General features: G+C 58.4%; 4 protein-coding genes across 4 annotated transcripts; 3 read left to right on the forward strand and 1 right to left on the reverse strand.

The window, feature by feature from the left end:
• Positions 1–184: 184 nt before the first annotated feature.
• On the forward strand, positions 185–3,107 carry J3D65DRAFT_688715 (uncharacterized protein; the record flags this gene model as incomplete). Its single annotated transcript, XM_066803870.1, has 2 exons — positions 185–1,768; positions 2,264–3,107. The coding sequence occupies 2 exons, from the start codon at positions 185–187 to the stop codon at positions 2,702–2,704; spliced, it is 2,025 nt and encodes a 674-aa protein (XP_066650330.1). The 3' UTR covers positions 2,705–3,107.
• J3D65DRAFT_164756 (uncharacterized protein) lies at positions 2,759–6,172 on the forward strand. Its single transcript, XM_066794195.1, has one exon. The coding sequence runs from the start codon at positions 3,254–3,256 to the stop codon at positions 5,903–5,905; it is 2,652 nt and encodes an 883-aa protein (XP_066650331.1). The 5' UTR covers positions 2,759–3,253; the 3' UTR covers positions 5,906–6,172.
• A 2,449-nt stretch (positions 6,173–8,621) lies between these two features.
• On the forward strand, positions 8,622–10,272 carry J3D65DRAFT_641795 (uncharacterized protein). Its single transcript, XM_066801918.1, has 2 exons — positions 8,622–9,845; positions 9,904–10,272. The coding sequence occupies exon 1, from the start codon at positions 8,932–8,934 to the stop codon at positions 9,796–9,798; it is 867 nt and encodes a 288-aa protein (XP_066650332.1). The 5' UTR covers positions 8,622–8,931; the 3' UTR covers positions 9,799–9,845; positions 9,904–10,272.
• A 269-nt stretch (positions 10,273–10,541) lies between these two features.
• J3D65DRAFT_641798 (uncharacterized protein) lies at positions 10,542–11,752 on the reverse strand. Its single transcript, XM_066801919.1, has 2 exons — positions 11,482–11,752; positions 10,542–11,428 (listed from the first exon to the last, which is right to left on the reverse strand). The coding sequence occupies exons 1-2, from the start codon at positions 11,534–11,536 to the stop codon at positions 10,980–10,982; spliced, it is 504 nt and encodes a 167-aa protein (XP_066650333.1). The 5' UTR covers positions 11,537–11,752; the 3' UTR covers positions 10,542–10,979.
• Positions 11,753–12,525: the final 773 nt, after the last annotated feature.

Raw genomic sequence — 12,525 nt, forward strand, 5'->3', positions numbered from 1 at the left:
ATGCTTTCAACCACGCAGAATGGCCTCTCACCTGTGGCAGAATCGGCACTGCCATTGGAAATACCACCTCCTGCGCCGTCCCTCACTATCAAGCCAACACTTTCCGAGCAATTCTTCAACGTGCTTCATTCAAATGCTATCGAACAGTTTCAATTATTGCTGACCTTTGGTCTTACACGATATCATGGGGTCGCCCTTCATGCAAGACTCGCCAAGCGACTTCTTGGATCCTACCGACAACCCTGACGCACAGAACGGTACTACTACGAATGCCCATGCAGCAAACGGTCATGTTGCTCCGCGCGGCAGAAATTCGCCATGGCGCCATCTTGAAGACCCTCACACTGGTTTACCAGAAAGTGGCGATTTCTTCGAGTGGATCAATCTTATAGCGTACGCCGAGTCTTTGGGCAGCTCTCCGGCAAAGGGCAATCAAAGCGCATCCGCCCGTTCTCAAGAACTCGACAATACCCTGCCCAACAGCAGCCATGCAGAAAACGTTGATGATGAGCAGTGGGACGCCTTTATGAACTTTGAATTCTCCAGTCCTACAGGGGCCGGCAATACCCCACCCCACGCCGTTGATGCAAGATACCGCTATGACTCTGTGCAGAGCAATATCGAGGAACCCGCAAGTCCTCGCGAAGGCGTTGATATAGCAGACGGTCATGATTCTGAGCGGAGTAAAATCCTAGCAAGCGCTAATGGTCCGGCAGACAGCGATGCTCAAGCAATCATGACAGATGCAGCACGGCGGAATCTTCTGGCAGCGAAATTCGACTTTGTGGACAACTTCGACGATGCGGAATGGAGAGATTTCATGGAGGTGGCAACCGTTGATTGGTCCGAGCTTGACGAGGTTCCAGCGGATGGCAATGCTCAAACGAACGGCAATACTGAATCGAACGATCACAATCCTATGACCAACGGCGATCTTCCGACAGATGGTACTGTCCTGGCAAATGGGGACAACCTGCAACAAGACGACGAAGCTCTTGCAGAGAGGAGTCTTTCAGCAGAGTGGAACAGACTTCTGGCAGATTATGACGCTCTGGAAAACCCGCATCTTACTGGAAACGACAGCCCTCTGGGCGGTGGCAGTGTCCCAGGAAATGGGGGCGATACTGTTGTAAATGGAGACCAGGTCATGACGGATGACATCTTTGCAGAAAACCCACATTTTTCTGTAAACAACAATCCGCTGGAAGTTGTTACTCATCCGGTAAACGGGACCAATACTATGGCAAATGGAGACCATCTGGACGACAACAGTCCAGCACATCTGTACTTGCCTGAAACCAACAGCTTTCTGAGAGGTGGCTCTTCGGGAAACGGGGAAGATGCTGTTTTACACGGAAACTATCTCATGGCAGATGACAGCGTTCTGGCAAACCTGTACTTCCCTGAAACCGACAGCTTTCCGGGAGGTGGCACTGTTCCAGGAACCGGGGAAGATACTTTTTTTAACGGAAACCATCTCATGGTAGACGCCAATGATCTGACAAACCTACACTTGCCTGAAACCGACAACTTTCTGGGAGGTGGCTCTCCAGGAAACGGGGAAGATGCTGTTTTACACGGCGACCATCTTATGGCAGATGCAAACTTGACAAACGGGGTCCACCTTCAGACAGCAGATGAAAACGTTTCCGCCAATGGCATTCTCGAAAACACCCATGTTTCAGCATACGATTTTGACGCAACGGATGGCTTTTTCAGTCCGATGAACACCCCGAGTCCGACAAACGGCACGAATGACAATAGCCGAGTAAACGGTAGTTCTCCAGCCGTCAGTCCTCATCGAGATACCAGTCCTCATCCAGCAGAAAGTCCTGTTCCTGCCAGCAGTCTTCATCCAGCCGATAGCCCCCTTCCAGTCGGCAACTCTGACTCCACGGAAAGTCTTTTTTCGGGCGACAACACTCAGTCGGCTGACAGTCGTTACCAAAGTTATACCCCTGAGGCTGCTGTTCAAAAAAGTATAGAACAGTTGTGCGCCGAGGTCCCATTTCCAACTCCTACATATGCCGAGAGCCCAAAGTGCATCATCCGCCCGTATCACATCCGAGACGCGACTGCACTCCAGCACCACGCCGACAATCCGCTTATAGCCAGAAACTTTTCCTACAGTTTCCCCCATCCGTACACAGACAACGACGCCCAACGTTGGATTCTCAATCAGCCTCGGGTCATTACTCCTTTCACAGACGCCGAGATACCCCAGCTCAGAAACCATTCGGACGGATCTGTCGACGTGCTTTAGGGAAACACGCTCAACTTTGCGATTACCTCTTGCCAACAACACGAACGCAACGCGCTGCTTAGTGGGATCGGCGTCAAACCCGGGTACAACGTTAGGAACCGCAGCGCAAAGCTTTCCTTTTGGATCGCAGAGCCGTATTGGGGTCGCGGCATCGCAAAATCGGCCGTCGGCATATTCCTACGAGCGCTCTTTTCCAGGACTCTGGGTTTGAGCCGCGTCACGGCCTACACTCTGCGTCGAGAGACAGCTTCGGGCTGGCAGGGCAACTTCCCGGCTAGAAGGGTTTTGTGGAGGAATGGGTTCAAACGTGAAGGGTGCTTGATAAAGTCGGTCTTCAAGTTCGGGGAGTGGTGGGATCAGGAGGTTTGGGCCGTTTTGAGAGAGGATGTATTGCCTGAGCCGAACATGACAGGAGCCGTGTCCGGTGGTCCTGTCCACTGAGGTGGGGGCTGGATGCTTTCTCCTGTCTTTCGTTGTTGTTGGCGGCTATCTTTTGTGGCTTCGGGTTTGGAGACAGCTGACCATTCTTGGAGAGCAAGTCAACGAATCAGTTTTTGGCTCGGGCCTCTTGTGAGATCCAAAGTAGAAGTGGTCTGCAGGCCGTGGATTGAAAGTTCCTTTCCAAAACCTGCACGAGGTCATGACTGCTCCGCTTCGGATCAACCCCGACCAACTCACGCCACATTGGCAAAGACATAGCCGTGTGGGAGTCTCGGGATCTCAAGTCAATTTTACATTGGTCAAGACATTGTTGAAATATTGACTCTGGCAGGACATCAGCACAGACAAATCTGGCGTATAAGAGCTGGCACTCTCTCATCATGCCACTCCACAATTCTACTCTCAAATCCTCATCAACCCATCACTACTCAACCAAATCAAGAAAATGGCCGACGACAGTGAGTTCCTGAATACCTCCCATGCCGTCCCCTTTTCTGACGCACACAACCAGGCATCGCAATCCCAAACACGCCCAAGTGGTGCACGCCAATGCTTGGCCCCATCGCGCAGGAGCACTTCATGGAACGGCGACTGGCCGACGCGCAACGCCGGCGCGCGACCTTCGAGGCGCAGAAGGCGCAGATCCTGTCGGCCATGGCGAAGGAGGCCAACGTCGGGCGGCAGATCAAGCTGCTGATCCACGGCCACCGCCGCCATGTCATCAGGTACAACACCGAGATCGAGTACACGCGCAACATCATCGACTTTCTCGAGCAGGCCAACGTCGACCAGTCCGTCTCGGCGTCCATTCTGGTGCAGTGGCGGAAGGATCTGTCGGATAATCTGGATATGCAGTCGGATAGGTATGCCTGCTCCAGCCTGTTTGGCGAGCTGGTTCGCGATTGGGTTCAGAAGTCGGACGACCCTGGCGAGCTGGGGTTGCAGCAGGATGTCCTCAGCCTGGAGGTTCCCGACAAGACTAAAAGCGGCATCAACGAGACGGAAGACAAGGACTTGCGTGACGAACGAAGCGTGCTGGAGAAGCTGCTGTTCACCGCCATCCCCGTCGACAAGCCCGCCCTCTCCAATTACCTCCAACGCATCTTTGAAGGTGACGACAAGTACCAGATGGACGTCCTCCGCAAAGACGTGCGCAGATGGAGCTGCTCCATCGACTTCAGCGAGGCGACCATGGCCGAAGCTGTCAGCGGCGTCCTCCGCAGCGGCCTCTTCTCCGGCCACAAAATGGACCAGCTGTGCAGCCTGCAGGCCAGCAACGACTTTGCGCTGCAGATGCTCGACATTGTCAAGTCCGAGTACCGCAGTCTGGACGTCGTGGGCTGGGGAAAGGGGGTTCATGTGCGCCTGCGGAGGCAGCTCGACGGCCACTGCAAACTGTACATGGACGAGAATATTAGCCAGGCGTTGGTGTGGCAGTTTCTGGGGTCTAAGTTTGCGGTCGGTCTAAGAGAGGCGCTCAAGAAGCATGCGGATAGGAACTGGACCACGCCCGATGAGGCGATGCTGGATCGCGAGTCGATCGCCTTCCGCCGCGCGGATCAATTCGGGAGTGACTTTTTCCTGGGGAACCTGCCATCCAGCTCAGCGGTCGGCGCGCCGTACTACGGCGAGGATGACCTGGCTGCCGTCAACAACGGAGGCAAGAACCTGATGCAGACCAAGCAGACGCTGCTCCGCATTCTCAATGCCGAGATGCTGCTCAACTTCAAGCTCTGCGACGAGTTCACGGTCTTGACGGTCAGCTTTGATCGGCTCAAAGCGACGCTCCCCCACGATACAGTCTTCGCTGTGCTGGAGTTCTTGAAGGTGCCGTACAAGTGGACTTCGTTCATCAAGACGTTCCTCGAGGCGCCCCTGGTTCAGGGCGACGAGGGACCAGACGCGGAGGGACGTCCGCGACAGTGTGGTGTCCCTGAAGCTCACGGCCTGTCGGATGCTCTCTGTGAGGCTGTCTTGTACTGCCTCGATTACGCAGTCAACGTGGCGACGGGGGGGACGAATCTCTACAGGTGCCGCGACGGCGCGTGGATTTGGGGTCAAGAAAGCACCGTCGTGGAAGCGTGGAAAGCCATCCAGGAGTTTGCGTCGGTCATGGGCCTGAAGTTGGACATGGAAAGGACTGCCGCAACCAAAGTCCTGTCTCCCAGGACCAAAGGCCCTTCTCGCCTGGACCCATCACTGCCCAAGGGCCAAGTGAAATGGGGCCTGCTCGTCCTTGACGCCGCAGAAAAGCGCTGGACGATCAACGACGCCGCCGTCACCAAACACATCGAGCACGTCAGCCGCCAACTCGCCGCCTGCCGCAGCGTCCTCTCCTGGGCGCAAGTATGGAACCAGAGCGTCGTCAACTTCTTCGGCCTGCACCTGGGCAAGCCCGAGAAGGCGCTGGGCCGCGAGCACATCACCAACGTGGTGCAGACGCTGGACCGCATCCAGCACGCGCTGTTCGCCGCGACGGCGTCGACGTGCCTGGCGGACCACCTGCGCGCGCTCATCGCGGCGACGCTGGCCCTGCCGCCCCCCGGCGCCCGCCCCATCCCCGACGCCTTCTTCTTCTTCCCCAACGCCGTCGGCGGCCTCGAGCTGCGCAACCCCTTCATCGCGCCCTACGCCTACCGCGCCCAGCCGCCCGTCTTCAACGTCCCGTCGCTCGACGTCGCCTACGAGCAGGCCCGGGCCCAGTTCGACTGCGGCGAGCTGCTGCCGCATTTCCCAGCGCTGCAGGACCGCTCCGCCATGACGCCCGCCGATGTCGATGCTGGCTGGTCCCCGCGCCGTTGGACCTGGGGCCTCGCGCTCGACGTGCGCGACGCCGCCGCCGCGTTCGCGCTCGTCGCCGAGCGCAGCGCGGGGCCGCTCGCGCGCGCGTACAAGGAGCTCGTCGCCGACACGGCCATGGCGAGCATGCTGAGCTCGACCGAGGTGTGTCGGGCGTTGCGCGCGCTGGCCAAGGACGGCGGCAGCTCCTTGTCTTCGTCTGCTGCTGCGCGCGATTGGGGCGCGCCGGGCTTCGCGACCGAGTGGACGGCCATGGATCCGTATTGGCGGTGGGTCGTGGCGCTGTATGCGCGCGAGGCGGTGCGGAGGTGTGGCGGGTTGCAGATGGCCGAGGGGGACCTGTTGGATATGCCCATGATGGCGTATGTCAAGAGGGCGGAGATGGCGCGGTTGGTTGGTTGATGAGGGTGGCTCACTGTCGACGGGATGCTCTTGAAGTTGTTGATCCTGCTCTGTGTTCAAGGTACTTTGTAGAGAGCACTAGACCATTCCCCCTTTCCAACCCCCCGGCTGTGTAGTTTTCTCTCGTCAGTCTTTTTTCAGAAATAATCAACTCCTCTCCAACACCAGCTCCTCGTCTTGTGACTGATCACTGACTGACATGCATGTCCCATATTTTGCAATCCGCCAATACTCATCAAAAGAAAGAAGTACCCGAGATCAAAGGCCATAACACGCCAAATTGATAACCAGACACTAAAGCTCTTTTCAATCTTTCCTTCAAACATCAAAAAGGGGCAGATTTAAGGGCAGGTCCTTCATCCACATCGCAGAGAGACGGAAGCGCACTGCGAGGAAAAGACACAAACCTTCACTTGGAAGCAGAAGCAAGGACAAAGACGAGAATCACTCAACGACCAACGCAGCAGCCACATCCTGCGTTGGAGCTCCGTGACGCATGCAGCAAAATTTCTCGGCTATTTATTCAGTTGGCTCTACGCCGTCGTGCTTCGTTCGTTGGTTTGGTTGTTGGTTCGCCAATTCGCCAGTAGTGCCCTTAGGTCTGCAACTGCTTGACAGCGTTGACAGCTCTGACGGGCGGTCGCTTGGCCTTGACCTTTCACCGTGCATGAATAGAAGCAGAGCCAGAGGCAGAGTGTCGAATTATGACTTGCCGCGATGCGGACAGCCGCTTGCCCTCCTGCGCTGCCGCTGTCACTGTCACTGCACCCACCCTGCAGCCACTCGCAGCATGCTCGCATGCGTCGATGCGCTCGCTCATTGAAGGCTGCATGTACTGCAGTACAGTGCCGTGTGGCTGGCGAGTGTGGACGAGGTGGTGGTCGCATTGTCAAATAGCCGCAACTGAAGGCACAAACAGGAAGACGGTGGGCGCTCTGGGGGCCAGGGTGGAAAGTTCTTGGTTGGTGTCGGTCACCAGCATGGACTTGGACGTGTCGCTCGCGCTCGAAGCTGCTCGCCGCGGCTGAATGGGAGAATATCAGAAACCTCCCACGCGGCTCATCACATCTCTTACCTTACCGTACCGTCCATCCTCATGAGTCCTCGCTCAACTGCCGTCTCGCCATTTTCTCATCCTCGAAATCTCCCAAAAGATGCGCAGACTGCAACGGGCAGCCAAGACGCCAGCCCGGCCCAGCGTGGCCTAGCCTTGATGAGTGACACAGCACAGCCGGTAGACCTGTCAATCGTTGCATAAGGATCGATGGCGGCTCATGTACGATGGACGCTGCATGATGCACCCCTCACTGCGGGCAGCGAGCATCGACCGTCGACGCTGTCCGATCAACGCAGGACCGTCTGCCTCGGTGGCTCGGCAGAGCATCGATGATGGACGCCGCACATACATCGGACAACGGCGGCTTGGTGGACCAGATGTTGAGTGCTGGGCGCACATGGTCGTGGCGCCGTGGCCGACGAGTGTGCGAGAGACAAGCCAGAGGCTGGAGTCAGACCAAGGCGCGCCGTGCCTTGTTTGATGTGGGCGCACAGAGGGCAGCGAAAGTGCGCAGCGGCGGGGACATGAACGCCATAGCCGTGTGTAGATGGGCGCAAGGCTTGGCCTCTGTTTTGCAGCTTGGCCGCCGCGGGCAGCATCGCCGTCGCCACGGCACCCATGTGCAATTCTTCAACGACCAAGAGGGCCTGGCCGCCTCATGTCGTCGACGTTGCTCAACAGCAGCAGCACCGTCCTGATATTTCGCCTCAACTCTGGTTGTGAGTCGTTGGTCTGGCTCCGTGTAGCCAGCGACAAATTAAACAGAGGCTGCCGTGCCACGCTGATGCGAAACGAGACAAAACAGGCGGCGGCCGGCGCCACAGTGGCACAGGCGGCAGCGCAAATTCGCTCTCTCCTACCCGGCCTGGCGCTCTTGACGTGGTGCAGAGACGGCCGTTCGAAACTGGCCGCCGCGGCTGTCGGCATCGCGTCACCGCGACAAGCAACGAAAGAAGGAAAAGACCGAGAAAAAGAAAAAGCGAGAGACGGAGGGAGGAAACGAAAAGAAAAGGCTGCTGCTTCTGTGCGCACGCTGCTCCCAGCCTTCAGACTTACTTGCTTGCTTGCCTATCCAGCGACGAATCCCATCACAGCGTCGCATCGTTGAAAAGTCACTTTCCCACCACAGCCAAGGGGTGGAGAGCTGCCAATCGAACTGACGGGCCCTGCGTAACGACCGCCCAACCTGTCGGCCTCGCCGCCATCCGCCTCGCCACCTCAATCCGTCTCGTCATCGCCCATCCGTCGCCTCTGCGCTCCGCAGCCAGCCCCGAGCTAAAGCAAGGAGCGGGAGTAAATGACCCCGTGAGGTGAGGCAGTCTTGACCGCACGCGTATGGCGTGGGAGAGTGCAAACGCGGGAGGAACGCAATGCGAATGGCGCGAACGACGGCCAGCCCACCGACGAATAGACGTTTTCGACAGACGAGGAGGTGGTGGTGGTGGTGTGGAGCGAAGAAACGGAATGTAGTGACGTGGTGGTGGTAGGAGGAGGTCGACGCCTCAGCCGGCGCGGCGTGGCCGCAGCCAGGGCAAGCCCAGGCAGGATCCCTCCCTCTGATTTCTGGGACCGGAGCGAGAGCCGGGGTGCGAGTTTGAATCGACGACACGCCGTCATGGCCGTCCTCCCTCGTCCTCCCCATCCCCAATCACCGCAATAATCTTTTCTTTCCGCAGCGTTTTTCGAATTGCAGAGGTTGCAAAGTGCGCCTGCTGCTGCGCCTGCTGCTGCTGCTGCTGCTGCGGTTGCGGGCGCGACCGCGCAGATTCAGGAAATTTCCAGGTCGGACGCGTGCGTGCGTGCTGCGGTGCCAGGGCCTGCCAGCGTATTTGGCCGTCTTGTGCGGCGTCATCGATGGAGTTTGGGCGTGCGAGGGTGGAGCGGATGCGGGGCCAGATGGGCGGACAGACGGACAGACGGACGGATGGATGGATTCATGGAGGGGAGGACGACAGGTGGGTAAAATTAGATGACGAGTGCGGTGGGCGTGGTGGACAAGTGCGACGGGCGACAGACGCGCTCGTCGAGGTCGCGGAAATCCTGCTATTTGCTCTGCCGTAGCTGCTGTTGCTGTCGCTGTTGCGTCGGCTTGGGCCGTGGGCTGTGGTGTTTTGGCGTGGAGGGCGTCAGCGCAAGAGTCAGAAAATTGGAGACGCACCAACAGGCCCAAAAGCCAGCACGCAAAACAAGCACCACGACAGCATCCGCAACAAGCAAGCAGGCGAGCAAGCATACCAAAGGCCACCCGCCGACCCCAGCGCTCTCGCGTCCGTCCATCCCCCATCCCCAGGTTCTCAGACCCTCCAGCGCGCCCGGCTGGCTCAAACAGACCCCACCCACGCGCGCGTTGATGAGGTGGCTGGTCGCTTTGTTATTTGTTTTCTCGTCCATCAATCTACATTTGCACAGTCCCCACTATCCCACCAGGAGCCTGGCGACTGCGCGACAAGGTGTTTCGTTTTTCCTTTCGTCGATAGATAGAGGTTTCTGTCTGTCTGGTGGCTGGGCGGCGTGGAGGCGTGGAGGCATGGATGGAGCACGCACGCAAGCGGCCGGCTGGCTGGCCAGCTGTCTGTGGCTCGGTCGACGAGACGACGGAAGCTATTTTCTTCTGCAAGGCCGTCTGTGCTGCTGTCTATGTACAGTACCTAGACCACCTACGTACCTACCTACTGCATCGTCACTCCAAGCCCTCCGCTCGATCGAGGTCGGTCGGTCAGTCAGTCGAGCACTGCGCTGCTCTGCGCTGCGTCGTCGCGTTGCGTCGCCCTCTCATCTTGTTTCCACGGACGACGACCATAGACGACAGCGCCGATGTGCTGTGCTGTGTACATAGGCAGGAGAACCTAACACCGACCGCCCGACTCATATATGTAGGGACAGGTATGTACGCATGTACCTAGGTATGATGCATGCACGTTGTGTTAAGATGCAGCCGCAGGGGCCGTTCCAAGGCCAAGTCAAGTTGGCCACCACCAGGCGCAGATCCAGATCCAGGTCCTGCCAGGTTCTGTCCTGCCAGGTCCGCTGCGGGCCAGACAAACAGCACGCCAAACTGCTTGTTGCTCGATGTGTGCAAGGCCCAAGGCAAGGCCCCACTCGCCGTCACACGTCGAATGGATGGATGGATGCGTCATTCGGGTGTGCGGGCGAGCAATTGGAAAAATCCAGTCGCCCAACCACCTCAACGCCCGCTGCTCGGTTGCGTGCTTGGGGGGCGAGGCGAAATCAGCGACTGGAATCAGTCAGTCAGTCAGTCAGTCAGTCAGTGAGAGGGAAATGGACGGGCTCCCACCACCGCCAGCGTGACGCGACCCCGACGCGCCGTGGCACCACACCAGCGCAGCGGCCCACATCGCCGTCTGCAAGGACAGCCGGTCCGGTCGCAGGGGTGGGCGCGCTAAGCTTGCTTGGTTGCGGTGGTTGCATGGGCTGCAGGGTTGCATGCATGCGTGCGTGCCAAGGATCAGAGCAGGGTAGGCAAGGGCAAGACAGGGGAGGAGGACGGAGGAGGGCAGAGAAGTTCTTGTCGTCGTTGTGAAGACACAGGCAAGGCAGTCAAGTCAGTGACTGAGTGAGTAGGTGGAAGAGACGACTCCATGCATGTTCAGCTAAACCTAGACACAAGAAACCCTGTCATCGTCGCATCATCGAAACAAAAGACGAAACAGAAGAAATGGTAAAGTGAGAAGAAAAAAGTTTTTGGTAGAAGCTGCGGTCAATCGCCCAAGTGGTATAGCGGCAATCGACCCAATGCCCATCCGTAGCCAAGAAGAAGCTGTGATGAGGCAAGGAACCATGATTAAAAAAGCAGTAGAACCGTGTAGTAGCAGTAGTAGAAAAAACCCCCGAAGAATTCCGATTCCCGATTGTTTGATCCACCGTTTCCATCAAAGCGTGCAACCCATGTTGGGTCATTGACGATCAAAACTCCATGCATCCCTCCCACACACCATGCTGAACCTGTGAGGAAATGAGACGGAGAAGAAGCAGTGCGAGTCACGATGCGCCCGGCGCTCAGGCAAGGGCAACGAAGACACCGGCGGCGATCAGGGCGGCCATGGCGCTGTTCATCTCGATGGACGAACCGCCGTTGGACGGGACGATGGTGGACGACGGCGAAGCAGAAGGAGAAGCGCTGCCGGCAGACGTGGCGGGGACGGAGCCAGAGGCCTCGGTGGTCGACTCAGCAGGAGCCGTGGACGTCTCGCCGGGCTCGGTGGTGGCAGCGCCCGTGACGGGAGTCGGGAGCGAGGCACCCGAGGACGCGATCTCGGTGGTGGCGCCGGAGGTGATGGGAGTGTTGGGCGAGCCCGGAGTGACCGACGCGCTGGTGACGGCGACCGTGGTGGTCGACGAGGCCGGGACGGTGGTGGGAGCCGACGAGCTGCTCGAGAGGACACAGTCGCTGGCGGTGACGGTGACGGTCTCGGTGACGGCCTGACGGGCGAACAGGTTGAAGGCGTCTGGGGCAGAAGGGTCAGTCAATGGTAGAGCGAGGTGAGGAAAAAGGACTGACCAGTGCCGGTCATGGCGACGACGGCGACCAGGGCGACCATGGACTTGGAGAACATGTTGGCGGTGTTGATTGAGAGTTGGAAAGGTGACCGATGTCGCAGAGCAATGTGCAATTATGCAGCGGATTGGATGTCTGTAGAGTGGTGGTTAGCACGTCAACCGGCAGAGAGACGAGGGCGGTTGGCGACGTACTGGGTAGAGGATTGGGTGGTATAGCCAATGGATCGCGATATTGTTTGGAGTGTGGTGACGAGGAGAGGAGAGGAGAGGAGCAGAAGAGGGCCGTAGGAAGCTTTTATGCGAGCCGGGCAGCGCCTGTCCCGTCGGCGGGCACCAGGGCAGGGCATGCTAAGGTGGTAGCACTCGCCTTGTCCTGTCCTGGGGTGTGCAGGGGGCGCGGAACGCGGTGGAAGACCTGACGGCAGGGAGGGCTGGGCCACCTGCACCTACACCCACACCCACACCCTTGCGCCGGCACCGTCCACGCCCACGGCCTGCAGCTTGTCCTCCGCTACTACGAACAAGCTCACTACCTAATGGTAACAGGTAACCCTCATTCCGGCCTGTCCACCCAGCCTGCGTTTGCGGCGCCTGTGCTCGCCCGCCTCTTTGACCCCCGCTTCACGTCAAGTGCCGCCGCCTGTTTGCCCATCTGGAATCTTGGGCCAAGGCTGCTACGTGCGACTTGACGTGGGGGCAACATCAATGAGAGGCTGAAGTCGGGGCGGGTGTGGCTCAGGTCAGAAACTCAACACCACGGGAGGAGCTAGCCCTGACGTCATCTATCCCGGCCCATCAATCCCGTCTGACAAAACGTGAGACTGAGCCGTTGAGATGCTGCTGTTCAACCTCTTTTCCCACGCGGCGCAAAATGTAAACCTTCTTTCCCGCCCGACGTCGTCGTAGCCGCCGGCTCTCTGCTCCTTCTCGGTCTGTCTCCGTTGAGTTCCTACGGGTTGGAGAGGCCTCGTCGCTGTTGCCCCAGATGGAAGTCAGATCACTTCGGTACTCCTCGTCTTTCGCCTTCATGTCTCCTCCACACCAC

This window comes from Phyllosticta citribraziliensis (assembly GCF_038025025.1).
Source record: "Phyllosticta citribraziliensis strain CPC 17464 chromosome Unknown J3D65scaffold_15, whole genome shotgun sequence".
Taxonomy (NCBI): domain Eukaryota; kingdom Fungi; phylum Ascomycota; class Dothideomycetes; order Botryosphaeriales; family Phyllostictaceae; genus Phyllosticta; species Phyllosticta citribraziliensis.